Source organism: Mytilus californianus, unplaced genomic scaffold, assembly GCF_021869535.1.
Source record: "Mytilus californianus isolate M0D057914Y unplaced genomic scaffold, xbMytCali1.0.p SCAF_6, whole genome shotgun sequence".
Classification (NCBI taxonomy): Eukaryota; Metazoa; Mollusca; class Bivalvia; order Mytilida; family Mytilidae; genus Mytilus; species Mytilus californianus.
In genome coordinates, this window is record NW_026262712.1 from 120,034,337 (window position 1) to 120,052,266 (window position 17,930).

The window sequence follows — 17,930 nt, forward strand, 5'->3', positions numbered from 1 at the left end:
TTGACCAAACAGTTTTTCTAGGACCAGAAAAAAGTGTTCATAATTCTTATTTTGATAAAAAATGAACATTCAATGAAAATTGAACCATGGGTTACGTAACCAAGGGTTAAAAAGAAGTTGAACAAAGGAATTTTAACCCTTGGTTACGTAACCCTCAGTTAAAAGGTTTAACCCTGGGTTATATCTAACCAAGGATTATATTTAACCAAGAGATGAACAACTGGGTCCAGTACTGATAAAGAAAATTAACATTTGGATACTGTCTTTAAAATACAAATCTTATATTACAGTGTGTTGTTAATACTACATTATGGGTATATGTTCCGAGCCTTTTCTTGAGGGAGCCTTATGTAGATATGGTCTTCCTGGACTTACTTTACTTGGATGAAAGCCATTGAGTTTCTCCAAAGTGAGTTAATAAGAACTTACATGTACTGCTTATAAATTAACGGTTGTAAGTGTTGGAAATTTTGATTGATATTACAATACTGGAATAGTTAGTTTTCTGTTGAAGTGGGCTAGCTATTCTGTCTGTAAATGTTGTACATTACCTGGGATTTCTTTGAGAATCCTATAGCAATAATTGTTATTTCTGCAGCAAATACCACTATATTAAACACAAAATACTGAAAATAAAATAGGAATGTATGTTAAGTTGTGTTTGAATGAAAACACATTTATTTTTCTTCTAATTATATTAACACACGAACACATCTACTAGAATAGTAAATTATATTAACCATTAAGCAAAAGACTCTCTTAGAAATGAAGTATATGTCAGTAGCTTAAACACATTCTTGAGGGACCATTTTTTGTTTGTTTATGCAATATCTACATTACATTGTACCTAGCTACTACAAGTTCCAAGAGTGATGAATTCAAAAATAGTGTGACAGTGTGAGTTCCAGCTCTTTCATTAAAGCTGTAGGGTGATTTCTAGCTGTTCATTTCCACTTCAATTCTAGTTGCCTACTGGCTAATATGTTTCTCAAATATCGTATCATTCATAGCATGAAAGAACTGGATATTTATTTGTACCATTTTTGTCGAGCCTCGACTTTTGTCGAAAAAGCGAGACATAGCGATCCTACATTCCGTCGGCATCGTCGTCATTTGCGGCGGCGTCCACAAATATTCACTCTGTGGTTAAAGTTTTTGAAATTTTAATAACTTTCTTAAACTATCCTGGATTTCTACCAAACTTGGACAGAAGCTTGTTTATGATCATAAGATTATATTCAAAAGTAAATTTTGTAAAAAAAAAATTCCATTTTTTCTGTATTTTACTGATAAATGGACTTAGTTTTTCTGCCAGGAAACATTACATTCACTCTGTGGTTAAAGTTTTTGAAATTTTAATAACTTTCTTAAACTATCTTGGATTTCTACTAAACTTGGAAAGAAGCTTGTTTATGATCATAAGATTATATTCAAAAGCAAATTTTGTAAAAAAAATTCCATTTTTTCCGTATTTTACTTATAAATGGACTTAGTTTTTCTGCCAGTTAACATTACATTCACTCAGTGGTTAAAGTTTTTAAAATTTTAACAACTTTCTTAAACTATCCTGGATTTGTACCACACTTGGACAGAAGCTTGTTTATGATCAAAAGCTAGTATCTAGAAGGAAATTTTGATAAAATATTGTTCCATTTTTTACTTATAAATGGACTTAGTTTTTCTTCCAGTCAACATTACATACAGTCTGCAGTTTAAATTTTTAAAACATTTATTAGATTCATAAATTATCCTGGATTTTTACCAAACTTGGACAGAAGCTACTTACAATCAAAAGATAGTATAGAGAGGAATATTTTTATTTTTTTTCCCTTATTTTTGTTGAGCCTGTGTTTAACAGCAAAAGTAGGCGAGACACTGGGTTCCGCGGAACCCTTACGAATTTTTTATTTGATTAAGCTTTCCAAGATTTAGTTGTAAACAGGTTCTGAATTGAAATGTCTTTTTGATGCAACTTAATCATCTGAAAAGACTTATAACAAGAAGCAATTTGTTTAGTTTTTTTAACAGGCACATCCACTATTCAGACACTTTGGTTGTAGTTAGATCTAATTAAATTTTTTGTCCTACTGTTGAATGTCTACTGCTCCCATGATGAAACTGTGCTAAAAGTAAATACTGAATTACCTGAAGAGTGACTGAAAAATGAAAATACAGATCTATTTTCTAAAATTATCACAATTAAATTTTATGAAAATTGCTTAAAATCTTAGTAAGACTCAACCTTTCTATGTTCAAAAATTTTGAGCCCCAATTCAGATCAACATAACATTTATATAATAATTATTTAACAAGTTTCTGAACCGAGTTCTGGATATTTTCAGACTGTATAGCTATTTCAGAATTCCATAATACTGATTACATCCTAGTCCTTTTGTCTCTGGTGGATAGTTGTTTCATTGGCAATCAAACCACATCCCTGACCATATCTCTGGTGGATAGTAGTCTCATTGGCAATCATACCACATCCCTGACCATATCTCTGGTGGATAGTAGTCTCATTGGCAATCAAACCACATCCCTGGCCATATCTCTGGTGGATAGTTGTCTCATTGGCAATCAAACCAAATCCCTGACCATAACTCTGGTGGATAGTTGTCTCAATGGCAATCATACCACATCCCTGACCATATCTCTGGTAGATAGTTGTCTCATTAGCAATCAAACCACATCCCTGGCCATATCTCTGGTGGATAGTTGTCTCATTGTCAATCAAACCACATCCCTGACCATATCTCTGGTGGATAGTTGTCTCATTGGAAATCATACCACATCCCTGACCATATCTCTGGTGGATAGTTGTCTCATTGGCAATCATACCACATCCCTGACCATAACTCTGGTGGATAGTTGTCTCAATGGCAATCATACCACATCTCCTTATTCTAACTCTGGTGGAAATTTGTCTCAATGGCAATCATACCAAATCCCTGACCATATCTCTGGTGGATAGTTGTCTCATTGGCAATCATACCACATCTCCTTATTCTAACTCTGATGGATAGTTGTCTCATTAGCAATCATACCACATCCCTGACCATATCTCTGGTGGATAGTTGTCTCATTGGCAATCATACCACATCCCTGACCATAACTCTGGTGGATAGTTGTCTCAATGGCAATCATACCACATCTCCTTATTCTAACTCTGGTGGATAGTTGTCTCAATGGCAATCATACCAAATCCCTGACCATATCTCTGGTGGATAGTTGTCTCATTGGCAATCATACCACATCTCCTTATTCTAACTCTGATGGATAGTTGTCTCATTGGCAATCATACCACATCTCCTTATTCCAACTCTGATGGATAGTTGTCTCATTAGCAATCAAACCACATCTCCTTATTCTAACTCTGGTGGATAGTTGTCTCAATGGCAATCATACCAAATCCCTGACCATATCTCTGGTGGATAGTTGTCTCATTGGCAATCATACCACATCTCCTTATTCTAACTCTGATGGATAGTTGTCTCATTAGCAATCATACCACATCCCTGACCATATCTCTGGTGGATAGTTGTCTCATTGGCAATCATACCACATCCCTGACCATATCTCTGGTGGATAGTTGTCTCATTGGCAATCAAACCACATCTCCTTATTCTAACTCTGATGGATAGTTGTCTCATTCAGTCATTGGCAATCATACCACATCTCCTTATTCCAACTCTGATGGATAGTTGTCTCATTAGCAATCAAACCACATCTCCTTATTCTAACTCTGGTGGATAGTTGTCTCATTGGCAATCAAACCACATCCCTGACCATATCTCTGGTAGATAGTTGTCTCATTGGCAATCATACCACATCCCTGACCATATCTCTGGTAGATAGTTGTCTCATTGGCAATCATACCACATCCCTGACCATATCTCTGGTGGATAGTTGTCTCATTGGCAATCATACCACATCCCTGACCATATCTCTGGTAGATAGTTGTCTCATTGGCAATCATACCACATCCCTGACCATATCTCTGGTGGATAGTTGTCTCATTGGCAATCAAACCACATCTCCTTATTCTAACTCTGGTGGATAGTTGTCTCATTGGCAATCAAACCACATCCCTGACCATATATCTGGTAGATAGTTGTCTCATTGGCAATCATACCAAATCCCTGACCATATCTCTGGTGGATAGTTGTCTCATTGGCAATCAAACCACATCTCCTTATTCTAACTCTGATGGATAGTTGTCTCATTAGCAATCAAACCACATCTCCTTATTTTCATATTTTTATACAAGAGAAAACATGTTAACAGAAACTGAAATATAAAAACAACCCATTCAACTGAGTTAATAAAGACCCATTAAACTGAGTTGATAAAGACTCATTAATCAATACCATACAATAACACTGAAAATACTTAAAAACATGTACATTATCAGAATTATGTACAAAATACAAGATACTCATTTATATCAGGTAGCTGACTTTACGGTATGGGTTTTTTTCATGTTTGAAGGCCCTACAGTTACCTATAATTGCTTACACCCACTTCATTTGAACTTTGGTAAATAGTTGTCTAATTGGCAATCATACCACATCTCCTCATTTTTACATCTAAAGGTCAACATATAGTATTAAACAAAAGACAAGTCTCTACACAATATAAACACCACAAGTCTAGTAAGAAAAGTGAATAAGTTTAACAGAGACTATAAAATATCTGCCATCAATACCAATTCCCCATCAGACCAAACCTAAATATATAATCACAGTATAATTCTGCACGATTTTTAATAAGTATACCAAAGGTAATTATTTTTAATAATAAAGAAAATTTACTTACTACAACCATACAAAGACGACTCTCCATAATACCACCAACTAGGCCACAAAATCCTATAATAAGTGCTACAACACCTGTTATACATATTATTGCTGTGGCACCAAACACATAGTGGCTGGGCAGCAGATTTATGTAGGGACCTGTGTTAACCTGCATCCATATACCAACAGAAAATAGCCCACAACCAATTAACTGTAAATAGTCATAATTATCTCATCATATCGATCAAAATTATTCAAACTAAACATTAATTAAAAAAGTCAATATAAAATTTCCATTCTGATATTTGGTTAGAATCAAAATTAAACAACACTGCTATATTTCCTAATAATTATTTGTATCACATGTATTTCATCCAGGATTCTCACTAGAGATTTTTTGAGGTGAGTTCAGGGACTCGACATTTTTGGCAATGGTGAGTTCAACAGAGAGAAGATGAAATTTTACTGCTAAATAATTCAACATTTCAGTCTCCAAAATAGAGCATGGAAATGGCATCAGATTTAGATTATTTTAAAAACACTTGTTATAAAAGGATGATATATGTGCTCAGTTAATACAACATTTTACAATTTTGATGCATCTTTGGACTCACCAAAATGATGAGTCCACACAGATTTTCATAAGTCCCGCACCTTCGGTCATAAAACTTTACTCAGTACTCAAGAGTACAAAATTTGTGCTCGAAACACCAAATCCGATAATTTGATTGGTTGATTTCTGAGTCCGATAATCGTCCTCCAAAGTTTTATGACCGCAAGGCCAGGACTCATGGACTCGCCTTATCATGCTTATCGAGAACCCTGTTCATCCAAATCTTGTATTATCTTACAATTTCTAGGTTTTACTAATCTTGCTTAATTAAGGCTAAACCCTATATATAACTGAACCTGAAGAACACATAAGAACATTGAAGATAATAAATAGGTCCTTTAATTAATATTAAATCCTGTCTTATTAGAATGTTGAAAATAATAAATAATGTACTTTAAAAATTATGACCTACAATGTACCATTATAAGAACATTTAACTTTTAAGATAATAAATAGGTACTTTAAATCAGACCTACCTATATAAAGACATTGAAGATGATAAATATGTACTTTAATGAAGACCTACCCATATAAGTGCATTGAAGATAATAAATATGTACTTTAAAGTACAAAATGCTGAAGTTTTCATACTCCCCATATCTCTAGTGATGTATCATATCTGTATTGAATCTGAAAACAATATACCATGATATATCATTAAACATGTTAAACATTATATAGTGTAAATATTTTACATTTGATCAGATTTATGTGTAAATATTTTACATTTGATCAGATTTATGTGTAAATATTTTACATTTAATCAGATTTATGTGTAAATATTTTACATTTAATCAGATTTATGTGTAAATATTTTACATTTAATCAGATTTATGTGTAAATATTTTACATTTAATCAGATTTATGTGTAAATAAATCAGGTTTTCTTCAAGTAGAAAGGTACAATTTTGCTAAAAAATATTAAAAAATACCAGGTAAGCAATAAAGTGCATGGAATGGAATAATTTATAGACATGATAGATAAAAATTTCTTTGGAATTACGATCAATCTGACATTGTTGCACAAAAACCTCATATTAGATATTGATTTACATGAATGAAAAAAAAATATAGTCAATATTTTTATGGGAAACCAAAAATCTAAATCTGTTACTTATGAACATGGTGAATGAAGCATACTATATGGTTTATAAGTAATAATTCTGCCTCAAGTTTTTATTTATTCAAAAGTTAACAATAGTTTTAAATACATACATGCAATGCTTTTGTGAGAAAAAGCCCTAGAGAGCTGTGAGGGTAGGTAACAAGACATTTTGACACTCTGTAGTGTTCAAAAGACAATTCAGCACTGTTCGAACATTTAAGAAATTTGGGGACCAAGCTTATTTGGCCCCTCATTTTTTTTCTATAAAGTTGCTTTTAAAGTCATACATGTATGAAACAAGTTTCTTGTAATTTTACTGTTATCAAAATTAGTGAACCAATGCATGCAAATATACTAAACTAAGTCCTCTATCCAAGTTTTTTTTATATTTGTTATTAATCTATAACGTATTACCTACAAACTATATTTCATTCATTGATTGTTGATCGCAAGCTAATAAACTTTTGAGTTTGTTGCCTAAAAATGACGTAAGGCATTGATATTAAACAATTAACAAAGAGCATACATGTATGTAGCTTGTGACAAATAAGTGAATTGTTAGAGCCATGATATTTATGTTTCATCTTTTCCATGCATTCCAACTTGTTAAACTTTCCCTTAACAGTGACAGTTGTCAAATGATTTGTTGAATTGAATTTGTTCTTTCAGAATTAGTTATTAACGAGGATTTATTGAATCTGGAGTCATTTTGAATTCTGGAAAATAAATAACAAATGTACGATGAAAACTAACCCAACTAAATAGAATTAGCCTAGTGCACATTACTAAGGTTAATCTTATTTTCACTGATATTTTATTATGAACAAGTTAATTAACCCCCTTAGCAATGCTTGGCTAACCCTCATAAATTGGGTTAGTTTTCATCATACATTTGTACATTAAATATTTCTTATCAATTTTCCAGAATTCAAAATTATTCCAGTTTCAAATAATTCCTTGTTTATTACTATTTACCTTCCAGTTTACATTCTCTCATCACGGTTTTCCCCTCACACTTACGCTGTGCTGTGGCCAAAGTTCTAACGAGAGGTCTTGATGTTAAGGTCACTGTATACAGGAAAATATCAGCGAATTAGTGTACTGGATGACAATAATTCAATAGCAGTACATTTATGAAGATTTTTATGATATAAAGGATTTTCATTCGCAAGAAAGTTCAAGAACACTTGTTTTAGTAAAACTTAGCCATTAAAGTCAATGAAAGTATATAAAACATATTCAATCTTTTATCTAAATTTGAAAGTTCATATGACTTTAATTTATGTTCACTACAATGTATGATAATAAAAGGAAAAAGATAATTTTCAATAAAATAACCCAACTAAAATTTGATTATGTTTGGATATATATACACATGCATGTATGTATAAAAACATAATTGTACGTAAAGTTATTTTTTAATCAATATATATACAATTTATTAAGTTGTCATTGTTTTTCGCAATGAAAATCTAAAGTATAAGGCTTATGTTTTAGATAGATATCGTTTGATCTTTACAATAGATTTCGCAAAACTTAAATATTTATATATCAGGCAAGGACTGACAGAAAGCAAACTTTTGCTGGTCCTTCAAAAAAATTTGGTGGTCCTTCATTTTTGGCAAAATAACACCCTAATTTGTAATATTAAATATTATGGCTTGAATCATTAGACAATGAAATTAATATACATGTACAAAGAGAACCATTTTTTTAGACATACCAAATTTATACAGAAATAAAATCATGCTCTCACCGAGTCTGGTTCTGGTACATATGTATTATAATAATGTTAGCCATTTTAAATTGTCAATGAACAAAATGAATTGGCATTGGTTGAATGATCTGTCACGAATTTCGATTAAATAAGTTGAAAATATCCTCACAAAAACACTTTGGTCTGAGCCATTTTATGTGGTCGGTCAGGAAATCCTGAACACACGATTGTTTTTCGCCTTATCAATGTAAAGTCCTTCAACATATTGCAGCCATTTTCATTTCCATGTGCCTATGACGAACGTAACCCTAAACTCTGCCATTGAAATAACTTTAACTGGATCTAAAGCTATGATTTCTGACCACAATTACACAAGGTATTACAGGAAACCAGTGTCCAATGAATTGACAAACTACTAACGCGACAGAACGAACCACGTTTGACCTTTTTTCTCTGTCAGACAATTGGGCCGACTCAAAAGTGAAAGGTGATATTATGGCTGTCATGACTGACAGGTCAGACGGTTTTCGCGAAGTCTTCTACGATTCTAAAGAAAACAGAATATCTGTAAAGTTTTTTTTACCGCAAGGAAGAACGAAAGTGCACAGCTTGTGTTTGTAGATGGGGATCGTTTGATATCTACAAGAAATGCATTGTATTGTTCATGTTGTTATAAAATTCCAATTGATAAGCCATAACATGCAAGCCATATTGAGTAAACCTAAGTATCAAGAAATTTAATGGAAGGCCACAAACACTGTTGGGATAGGTTATTAAGGTCTGATAACTAACTTTATACGTGAAAATAAACAAGGCAGCTTTTGTCATTATGAGGTACCAATTAGTCTTGATACCAAAATGTCTTTAACATGTGCTGATTTGTCCTTGTGCCGATTTGACTTGATGCCGAGTTGTCTAGAATTCTTGAGGGTACAGTGCAATCCTTGTACAATCCCAATAATAATTAATGGAGATGTGTCACTGATTTATTTACAACACATCTATTCACAAACCGACACCAAAGCATTGCTAGGACACCCAGAAGTCTGTAATAGGCCCCTTCACGTTTAGTGCAGCCATGTTGAATAGGGGTCAGATTTTCATAATGGAGGTCAAAATGGTTTGAAAAATTCGGGAAAACATCATTAAAAAGAGGACAGTTACTTGGAAACATGCATAGGATTTCCCTTACTATCATACTATTTCCACCTCTATCCAAAAAACAGTGGCGGATCAGGGGGAGGGGGGGGGGGGGGTTCCGGGGTTGGAACCTCCCTTTTATTTTGACGATCAATGCATTTGAATGGGGACATATAGTTGGAACCCCCCCTTTATCCTGGGTTAGGAACCCCCCCTTTTATAAATGGATGGATCCGCCCCTGAAAAATCTGCCCCCTATTCAATATGGCCGAACTACGATGCAGTCTGGTAAATCAGCCACATAAGGCTTTGATCATATGTATTTCTGCTTAATTATATACAAATTGTATTAAATTCAATATAAATCGATTCACTGCCAAAACAATTTTGAAGAGTTTATCTCATTTCCCCAAAAAATAAATTTTAAAATCAACAAAACAAATGGGTCATCTGTGTTTTTATCAGAATCTGACGAGCAGAATTACCGGACACTACTGTAACTGTGAAGTGGCCTATTATGGTGGATGAAGCCAATGAATGCCAAAGTACTCGCGGAAAAACACAGGACATCTAGGCGGGAAAAAATACACAACATAGATCTGTCATATAGTGACCCCCTTCAACAAATTGAAGATAATGCCATATAATTTGTATGTTTATCCTTAAAAAAGATGTACATAACAAAGTCAATTCATAAAGATCTCCCCAACATTTTTTCCAGTAGTAGGCAGTACTCAGTAGAAAATGTATCAACTATCATGTTTGAGAACAGTAACAATGAATTATTCAATCTTGTTAATCTTATTTCTGTTTAGTAAGTAATGCTTACATAAAATTTGATACATATATGAAAATTTATAATAAATTAGAGGGACTGGATTTTTCGTTCATACGCCTCCATTTTGCTTGAGGTGAAGGGTCAAGCCCACGGTGTATAGTAGCCAGACCAAGCTCAAATTTTTATTCCGGGTCTTGAAAAATTGTAAGACCCTTAACGATTGGAGGAAAAAAATCCCTACAGCCAACCAGAAAGCAGCTATTATGGACAAATTCACTACCACGTCAACATGGTCGACAGCTGATCTGATGTAGCTGAAAAATTCAAATACAGTTTTCACCTTACATCTTAAGCGAAGGTGTTAAGGTTAAAAAAAAGACAGTTCAAATATGGTAGATCAAAAAAGTGTTGCTTTGCTTTCTTTTGACAATTTTCAATGACGCCTTTTAAACTTGTCTTTTATTGAAGTTATATTATATTATAATCTCTTAAAATAAATGTGTGTCAACATTGCTCAATTATCATTCCTTTAGTTTCACATGGCTTATACCACAATCATGACAATACAGAATGTAAAAGATGAATTTACTGTCGGGTTAACACAACATTCTCTGTACTACTGTAGAGCGAAACTGTTTTTGACATTGATAAAGCAGAGACATATAATACAAGAGATTCGCAACTCTAGTAGAGTCTATATAACAGCCAATGAAATGACGTGGCCACCGGAAAGCCGATTAATCCGATGGATTTATGGGTAAAAAACCGCTATTGTTGTGAAAAAGGTTCTATGCCTCACGACTTTTCTAATGGATAATGCCGATATCTTTCACAGCTAAAGCATGCAAGTATATTTAAAAGTTACAAAAAACTAATTATAATAATTTGTTATTGATAAAATGTGTTCTAATGATGATATCAAATACAAACAAAGTTAAAACTCTACCCATTTTACTTCACCTATTGCCGTAGAAACCATTTGATCTCCCAATTTTTTTCTTAAAACTTTGAAATATGCTAATAAATATATAATTTTATGGGGCAATAACAGTTATTTCTAAAAATATCAACAAAGCTGACTATTATTTTGTTATTAATACACAAAGCCAGCTATGCTAATTTTATCAATCTGTTTCGTCAAAACTAGAAATTTACAAATAAATATGTCATATTATAGGGATATATATTACTCCCATTTTTTTTTTTTTCTTTTTTTTTTTTTTTTTTTATTAAACTGGCTAAATATTGAAATTGTTCATGGACAAATTTCCTTAAATCAGTCCTTCATTTTTGTGCACTATGAAATTTATAGCCTGCATTTTGTTAGACAGTTTATTCAGATGATTTTTCATTCTGTTTATGGCAAAGTTGTTTATTTTCTCCTATTCTTAAGTCATTGTTTTTTTCTTCTTTTTTAGGGTGCCAAAGATATACGAATGCAGTAAATTTACAAAAGGAGTAAAATTTTCCTAGTAAAGGAAACCTTCTGCTGGTCGTAATATTATCGGAATGAGCTTCATGCATCTGTTGTCGTTTCAGACTACGCTTCTCATTCAAAACATGAACCTAATTCATTTTTAAGTTAAAATCGTATTGAGGACATTTCAATGGTGACTGCAAAAGATATATATATATATATATTTGATAATAAAAGATTTTATTTACACCAATGATTTGTATATGTATACACATAAACAATCTTACTTTTAAACTGCCATCTCTTTACCCCAGAATAAAAAGACAAAAACCACTACAAATGATTAAAAGACAAAAACCACTACAAATGATTGTTTCGAGGAAATAAGGTTTTAAAATACTTTTAAATAGTGTCTTCCATGTTGCTTTGATGTATGACCTCGGCTCCCACTTCAATGTTGTGTTTTTTATAGATTTTTTGTTGCTTCGAGGACACACATATCCATCTATGTATGAAGTATTGTCAATTGTTTTTGTTGGTGGGTCTCTCGCTTATGTTTTCGTCCTTTTCACTATCAACAAAGAGTTCGTTATCAGTTTATTCAACTAGGAGTATATCTAAGTCGTAACTATTAAGATTGTCATCCCACGAAATAAAATCGGAATTTTCCATATTGCGTGCACATGAATGAAGCTTTATTCAAATGAGAAATTAATTGTAATTTTCTTAAATATTAATTCTCAATACACACTTCGAACATGAAGAAACCATAAATTTACCGACAATCATTTAAAAAACAACTCAATATGCAAGCCTATGATGAAACTGTCAAACAACACTTAGAAATCAAATTAAACATTTACCGACAATCCTACAGAAAAAACTCGATGCAAGCCCAATAAATGATGAATATAAAAATAAATAAAATTTTAATTATTTATAAATATCAAGAATAAAAAACAAAGCATATCATGATTAACAATTAATTAACAAATAAATTAAGTTTTTTTCCACATTAATTAATTTTACATTTTGTGAATTGTATTTTTGGAAAGAGCGTGGACACCTGTGGTGTAACAACTTCTTGTTTACAAGGTGTCAATTAAAACTCATTATTTATAACATGTTCGTGATTTACCTGGTCATCGAATAATTCAAACCTAATATACATGTCACACTGTGAAATTATGTCTCCGAGACAGGTGTATATTCAATAGAAACCCATTATGTAACTATCAAATGAAATGAACTCTGACACAATTTATCAAGTGTTAATTATTTAATATCAGTTTTTTTTAATACAATATCAAATTATGTCTCTTTTTTAATAATAAAAATCTAAAATCAAAATTACATTAAAATAAATAATTATATATGTACTCAAATTATTTTATTAATTATGATAAATTTAACACTGAAACAGTTTATGTTATGCTTAAACATTCGTCCTTACTTCAAGTACTTTTAATACTTTTATTAATGACTTTATTACCTAAGGAAATCTCGCGAGGTTTAACTAGTGGCCGCGTGTTATTACGGGATTTCGCCGAGTTGCGAATCTCTTGTATTATATGTCTCTGGATAAAGTAAACAATTACTGAATTATTTTTTTGTTTGTTTCATGTTGATTTTTCTTATTATTAACAGAGATATACAATGTACAATCAAAGAAACAATCAAAAAATATATATTACACTTGTCCTGTGACTTTCTGTCCAACAATTTGTTTTTTTGTTGCAAGAATTCTTTTCTTCTGTAAAATTTATTTTCATTGAGGAAAAAGTTAAACTTATAAGCTAGCCCCCACCCCCTTTTATTTAATAAAACCTTATTATTTAAATACAATACAAGTTTAAAGAGTTATGTTAATTTATTTCACATGAGAGTCTGGAGTTCATGATTTGTCATTTGTTTACAATGTATTTGGAGAGGTTTTCTCTTGTGCGTAAAAGATATGTCCATATTCTATATTCTTAATAACATGGTGTATCCATCCCAGACTCCAGATGGTTATAAATGGCAGCTACGCTGGGGAAACTTTTTAGTGGCATTTTAAAGAAATGAAAACATGAACATAATAAAATAATTGTGTGTCCATAATGGCAGTTCAGAAATTTTTTAGAGGAGGGACGACAGCCCAGGTGCTGTGTGCAAAAACTTATCAGGTTATGTACATGTGGTTCGATATCAGCTTCCGTGGCAATTTTAAATATGGTAAAAGATCGATTTGTTCATGTTTTAATTTCAAATATATTCTAATGCAATCATGGAAAATATAACAAGTTTTAACATGGAAAGATTTATTGATGATTGAAAATCACTTTTACTGAAATTTTTTTTTTACTTTTTGGTAAATTGTTTCTTTTAAGATTATGTTCCGTATTAATGGCAGGAATTTTTATTTGAGGTCTGTAAAAAATACATTGCACAAATTTTTGTTAATATTTCTTTAGTTCGCAAGTAAAAAACATTGCAATTTATAACAGTTAAAGAATATTGTTCAAACAGCATAAAGCATAAAAGGTCTCTTTAAGTCTCCATCCGTTGCTGCATAGTAAGACGCCAAAAAAAGACAGTTTTCGAATAAATGTCCAAATATAGTTGTCAAATCCGTAAATAAATACGTAAACTTTTAGCCACAAATACAGTACTACCTGTGACATTATCTTACTAATGGTGGCCATAAAAAATATGGTCACCATGATGGCCCTAAATGTCCATCATTGTACCTCCTGTTGCTTAATTAATACACAAGGTATTAATCAAAAACTAGTCAAGGATAAAGGGAAATCATGACTGCATTGAAGTGTTAAAATTATATAACTTACAGGTAAAGTGTCTCAGGTAAAATATATGTGTTTGTCAAATTTAATAACTTTGATTATGACAAGAAAATTCTAAAATAAAATGAAATAATAAAACTAGTTGAACATATACATGATTATATAGCTTCCTAACTTTTTTTGTAAAATTTTTCTCATGACTGTTTGTTTTGAAATTATACCATGTATACCTTTTAAATAATTCTCTCAATTTAAGTTATTTGTTACATGTATTTTTTGGCAAGTGAATAATAAATGAATATCATCTTCTAATATAATGCAAACTTTCACATCGCCTGCCTTTTTCTATTGAAAAGGTGTTTCTCAAATTAATTTTCTAAAATCAAAATTGTTTATACTTACTGCATTCAACATTGTTTAACAAATGTTTAAGATTATCTTTAGGACTTATTCTAAATAAAATTTGGGCAATTCATTATTTCTCAATTGAACAAATACATGTATATATTCAAAATATTCATTACAGAAAAATTTGATAATATTTTTATTGTCATATAAACATTTTACAATTTAATCAAGTTTCTGACAAAAAAAAACAAAAACAAACATTATAATGCAAAGAAATAACAATTCTATAAGAAATCAAAACACATGGAAAAAAATTATTAGGTTTCTGCCCTCAGTTCTAATGACTTTTTTTTTTATAAAGGAGCCAATATTTTAAACATGTTCCATGTTATAGAGGTTTAGCATTTCTTTTACTTTTTGTTCTTGGTTAAAATTTCATTCATAAGATTCAAGATTTTATTCATAAACTGGTCAGAGACATTATAATGAGAAGGTAAACAATTTTATAATTGATTATCTCTAAGTTGTTGTGTTTATTTTACAAACAATTCTATCCTTTATAGGAATTTTTACCCACCATCTTCTATTTCTAAATTATGACCACTAATTCTTTACTTGGTGAAGCATTTGAGTTTACTGTATTCATCATAAGTTTTTATTAGCTCACCTGACCTGAAAGGTCAAGTGAGCTTTTCTCATCACTTTACGTCCGTCGTCCGTCGTCCGTAAACTTTTACAAAAATCTTCTCCTCTGAAACTACTTGGCCAAATTTAACCAAACTTGGCCACAATCATCATTGGGGTATCTAGTTTAAAAAATGTGTCCGGTGACCCGGCCAACCAACCAAGATGGCCGCCATGGCTAAAAATAGAACATAGGGGTAAAATGTAGATTTTGGCTTATATCTCTGAAACCAAAGCATTTAGAGCAAATCTGACATGGGGTAAAATTGTTTATCAGGTCAAGATCTATCTGCCCTGAAATTTTCAGATGAATCGGACAACCCTTTGTTGGGTTGCTGCCCCTGAATTGGTAATTTAATGGAAATTTTGCCGTTTTTGGTTATTATCTTGAATATTATTATAGATAGAGATAAACTGTAAACAGCAATAATGTTCAGCAAAGTAAGATCTACAAATAAGTCAACTTGACCAAAATGGTCAGTTGACCCCTTAAGGAGTTATTGCCCTTTATAGTAAATTTTTAACCATTTTTCATAAATTTTTGTAATCTTTTACAAAAATCTTCTCCTCTGAAACTACTTGGCCAAATCTAACCAAACTTGGCCACAATCATCATTAGGGTATCTAGTTTAAAAAATGTGTCCGATGACCCAGCCAACCAACCAAGATGGCCGCCATGGCTTAAAATAGAACATAGGGGTAAAATATAGATTTTGGCTTATATCTCTGAAACCAAAGCATTTAGAGCAAATCTGATGTGGGGTAAAATTGTTTATCAGGTCAAGATCTATCTGCCCTGAAATTTTCAGATGAATCGGACAACGCGTTGTTGGGTTGCTGCCCTTGAATTCGAATTTAAAGGAAATTTTGCCGTTTTTGGTTATTATCTTGAATATTATTATAGATAGAGATAAACTGTAAACAGCAATAATGTTCAGCAAAGTAAGATCTACAAATAAGTCAATTGACCAAAATGGTCAGTTGACCCCTTAAGGAGTTATTGCCCTTTATTGTCAATTTTTAACCATTTTTCGTAAATTTTTGTAATCTTTTACAAAAATCTTCTCCTCTGAAACTACTAAAACAAATTTAACCAAACTTGTCCATAATCATCATTACGGTATCTAGTTTAAAAAATGTGTCCGATGACCCCGCCCGCGAACCAAGATGGCCGACATGGCTAAAACATAGTACATAGGGTAAAATGCAGTTTTTGGCTCATATCTCTGAAACCAAAGCATTTAGAGCAAATCTGATGTGGATAAAATTGTTCATTAGGTCAAGATCTATCTGCCCTGAAATTTTCAGACCAATCAGGCAACACTTTGTTGGGTTGCTGCCCCTGAATTGGTAATTTTAAGAAAATTTTGCAGCTTTTGGTTATTATCTTGAATATTATTATAGATAGAGATAAACTGTAAACAGCAATAATGTACAGCTAAGTAAGATCTACAAATAAGTCAAAATGACGAAAATTGTCAATTGACCCCTTAAGGAGTTATTGCCCTTTATAGTCAATTTTTTACAATTTTCATAAATTTTGTAAATTTTTGTAAATTTTTACAAAATATTTTCCACTGTTACTACTGGGCCAAGTTCATTATAGATAGAGATAATTGTAAGCAGCAAGAATGTTCAGTAAAGGAAGATCTACAAACACATCACCATCACCAAAACACAATTTTGTCATGAATCCATCTATGTCCTTTGTTTAATATGCACATAGACCAAGGTGAGCGACACAGGCTCTTTAGAGCCTCTAGTTTTATTTTCAAAAATATTTTAATTTTTTTTCTTAAATTTCATTTTTAATCAAGGGCTTGAAAGAATCTAATTCATTCAAGTCCCTGCAATTATTAACTTTATCTAAAAGGCCTGAGTTGAGTGAAATATTTTTTGCAAATGTATACCAAGAATAAGTATCATGCATATGCCAGTCCTGCACTTTCCGACAATGTAATACACAGAACAAAACGTAATTTAATTAATGGACCATAAAAATGTCACAATCTATATGGAAGTGTACTTTATTTTTTTCTGGAGACAAATTTTGCCTGTTAACTGACAAAATTAGCCAAACTGAAGATAACATACTTGATAAGTTTACAATTGTTTCAACAGAGACATATATATATGTGTATATAGATATGTCTCTGGTTTCAAAAAGCAAGACAATTTTTTCTTTAAATACAATTTCTTTTCAAAGATTTACTTTCATTGACTTTATTCAGAGATAAGAACATTTTTCATTATGATTAGCATTTATCAAAATTTTATAATAACTAGGTAGCCATTTGGGAAATTTAAGTCTCTTTAGTGGTTCTTCATGCACAACTCCAGTTTTGAGATTTGAAAAATATAAAAAAACAAAAATAGTTTATTCCTATACCATATAATGATATCTGTAATTTTCCTGAATAATAATCATGATATTAGATTATACAACTGTGTTAACAAAATTTATTGTAAAAGGATTGATATTCATGATATTGAAAATTTTAATTTGTTAAGAAACAGGCTTGTTAAATTACTTGCTTCATGGTTCCTTC

The 17,930-nt window shown here is 31.7% G+C and overlaps 1 protein-coding gene across 2 annotated transcripts in view; it reads right to left on the reverse strand.

The window, feature by feature from the left end:
- The window catches only part of LOC127705801 (tetraspanin-9-like), a 35,061-nt gene extending 24,772 nt beyond the window's left edge, over positions 1 to 10,289 (reverse strand). The window contains exons 1-4 of one of the 2 annotated variants that reach the window (XM_052210151.1): positions 10,201 to 10,289; positions 5,936 to 6,039; positions 4,816 to 5,007; positions 552 to 626 (exon numbers count right to left, since the gene is read on the reverse strand). In XM_052210151.1, coding sequence (XP_052066111.1) covers positions 552 to 626; positions 4,816 to 5,007; positions 5,936 to 6,007 — 339 coding nt within the window. In that variant the 5' untranslated portion in view covers positions 6,008 to 6,039; positions 10,201 to 10,289. Of the gene's footprint in view, positions 1 to 551; positions 627 to 4,815; positions 5,008 to 5,935; positions 6,040 to 7,489; positions 7,559 to 10,200 lie in introns of those variants that run through there. The other variant, XM_052210152.1, reaches the window with a different exon arrangement.
- Between the last annotated feature and the right edge of the window lie 7,641 nt (positions 10,290 to 17,930).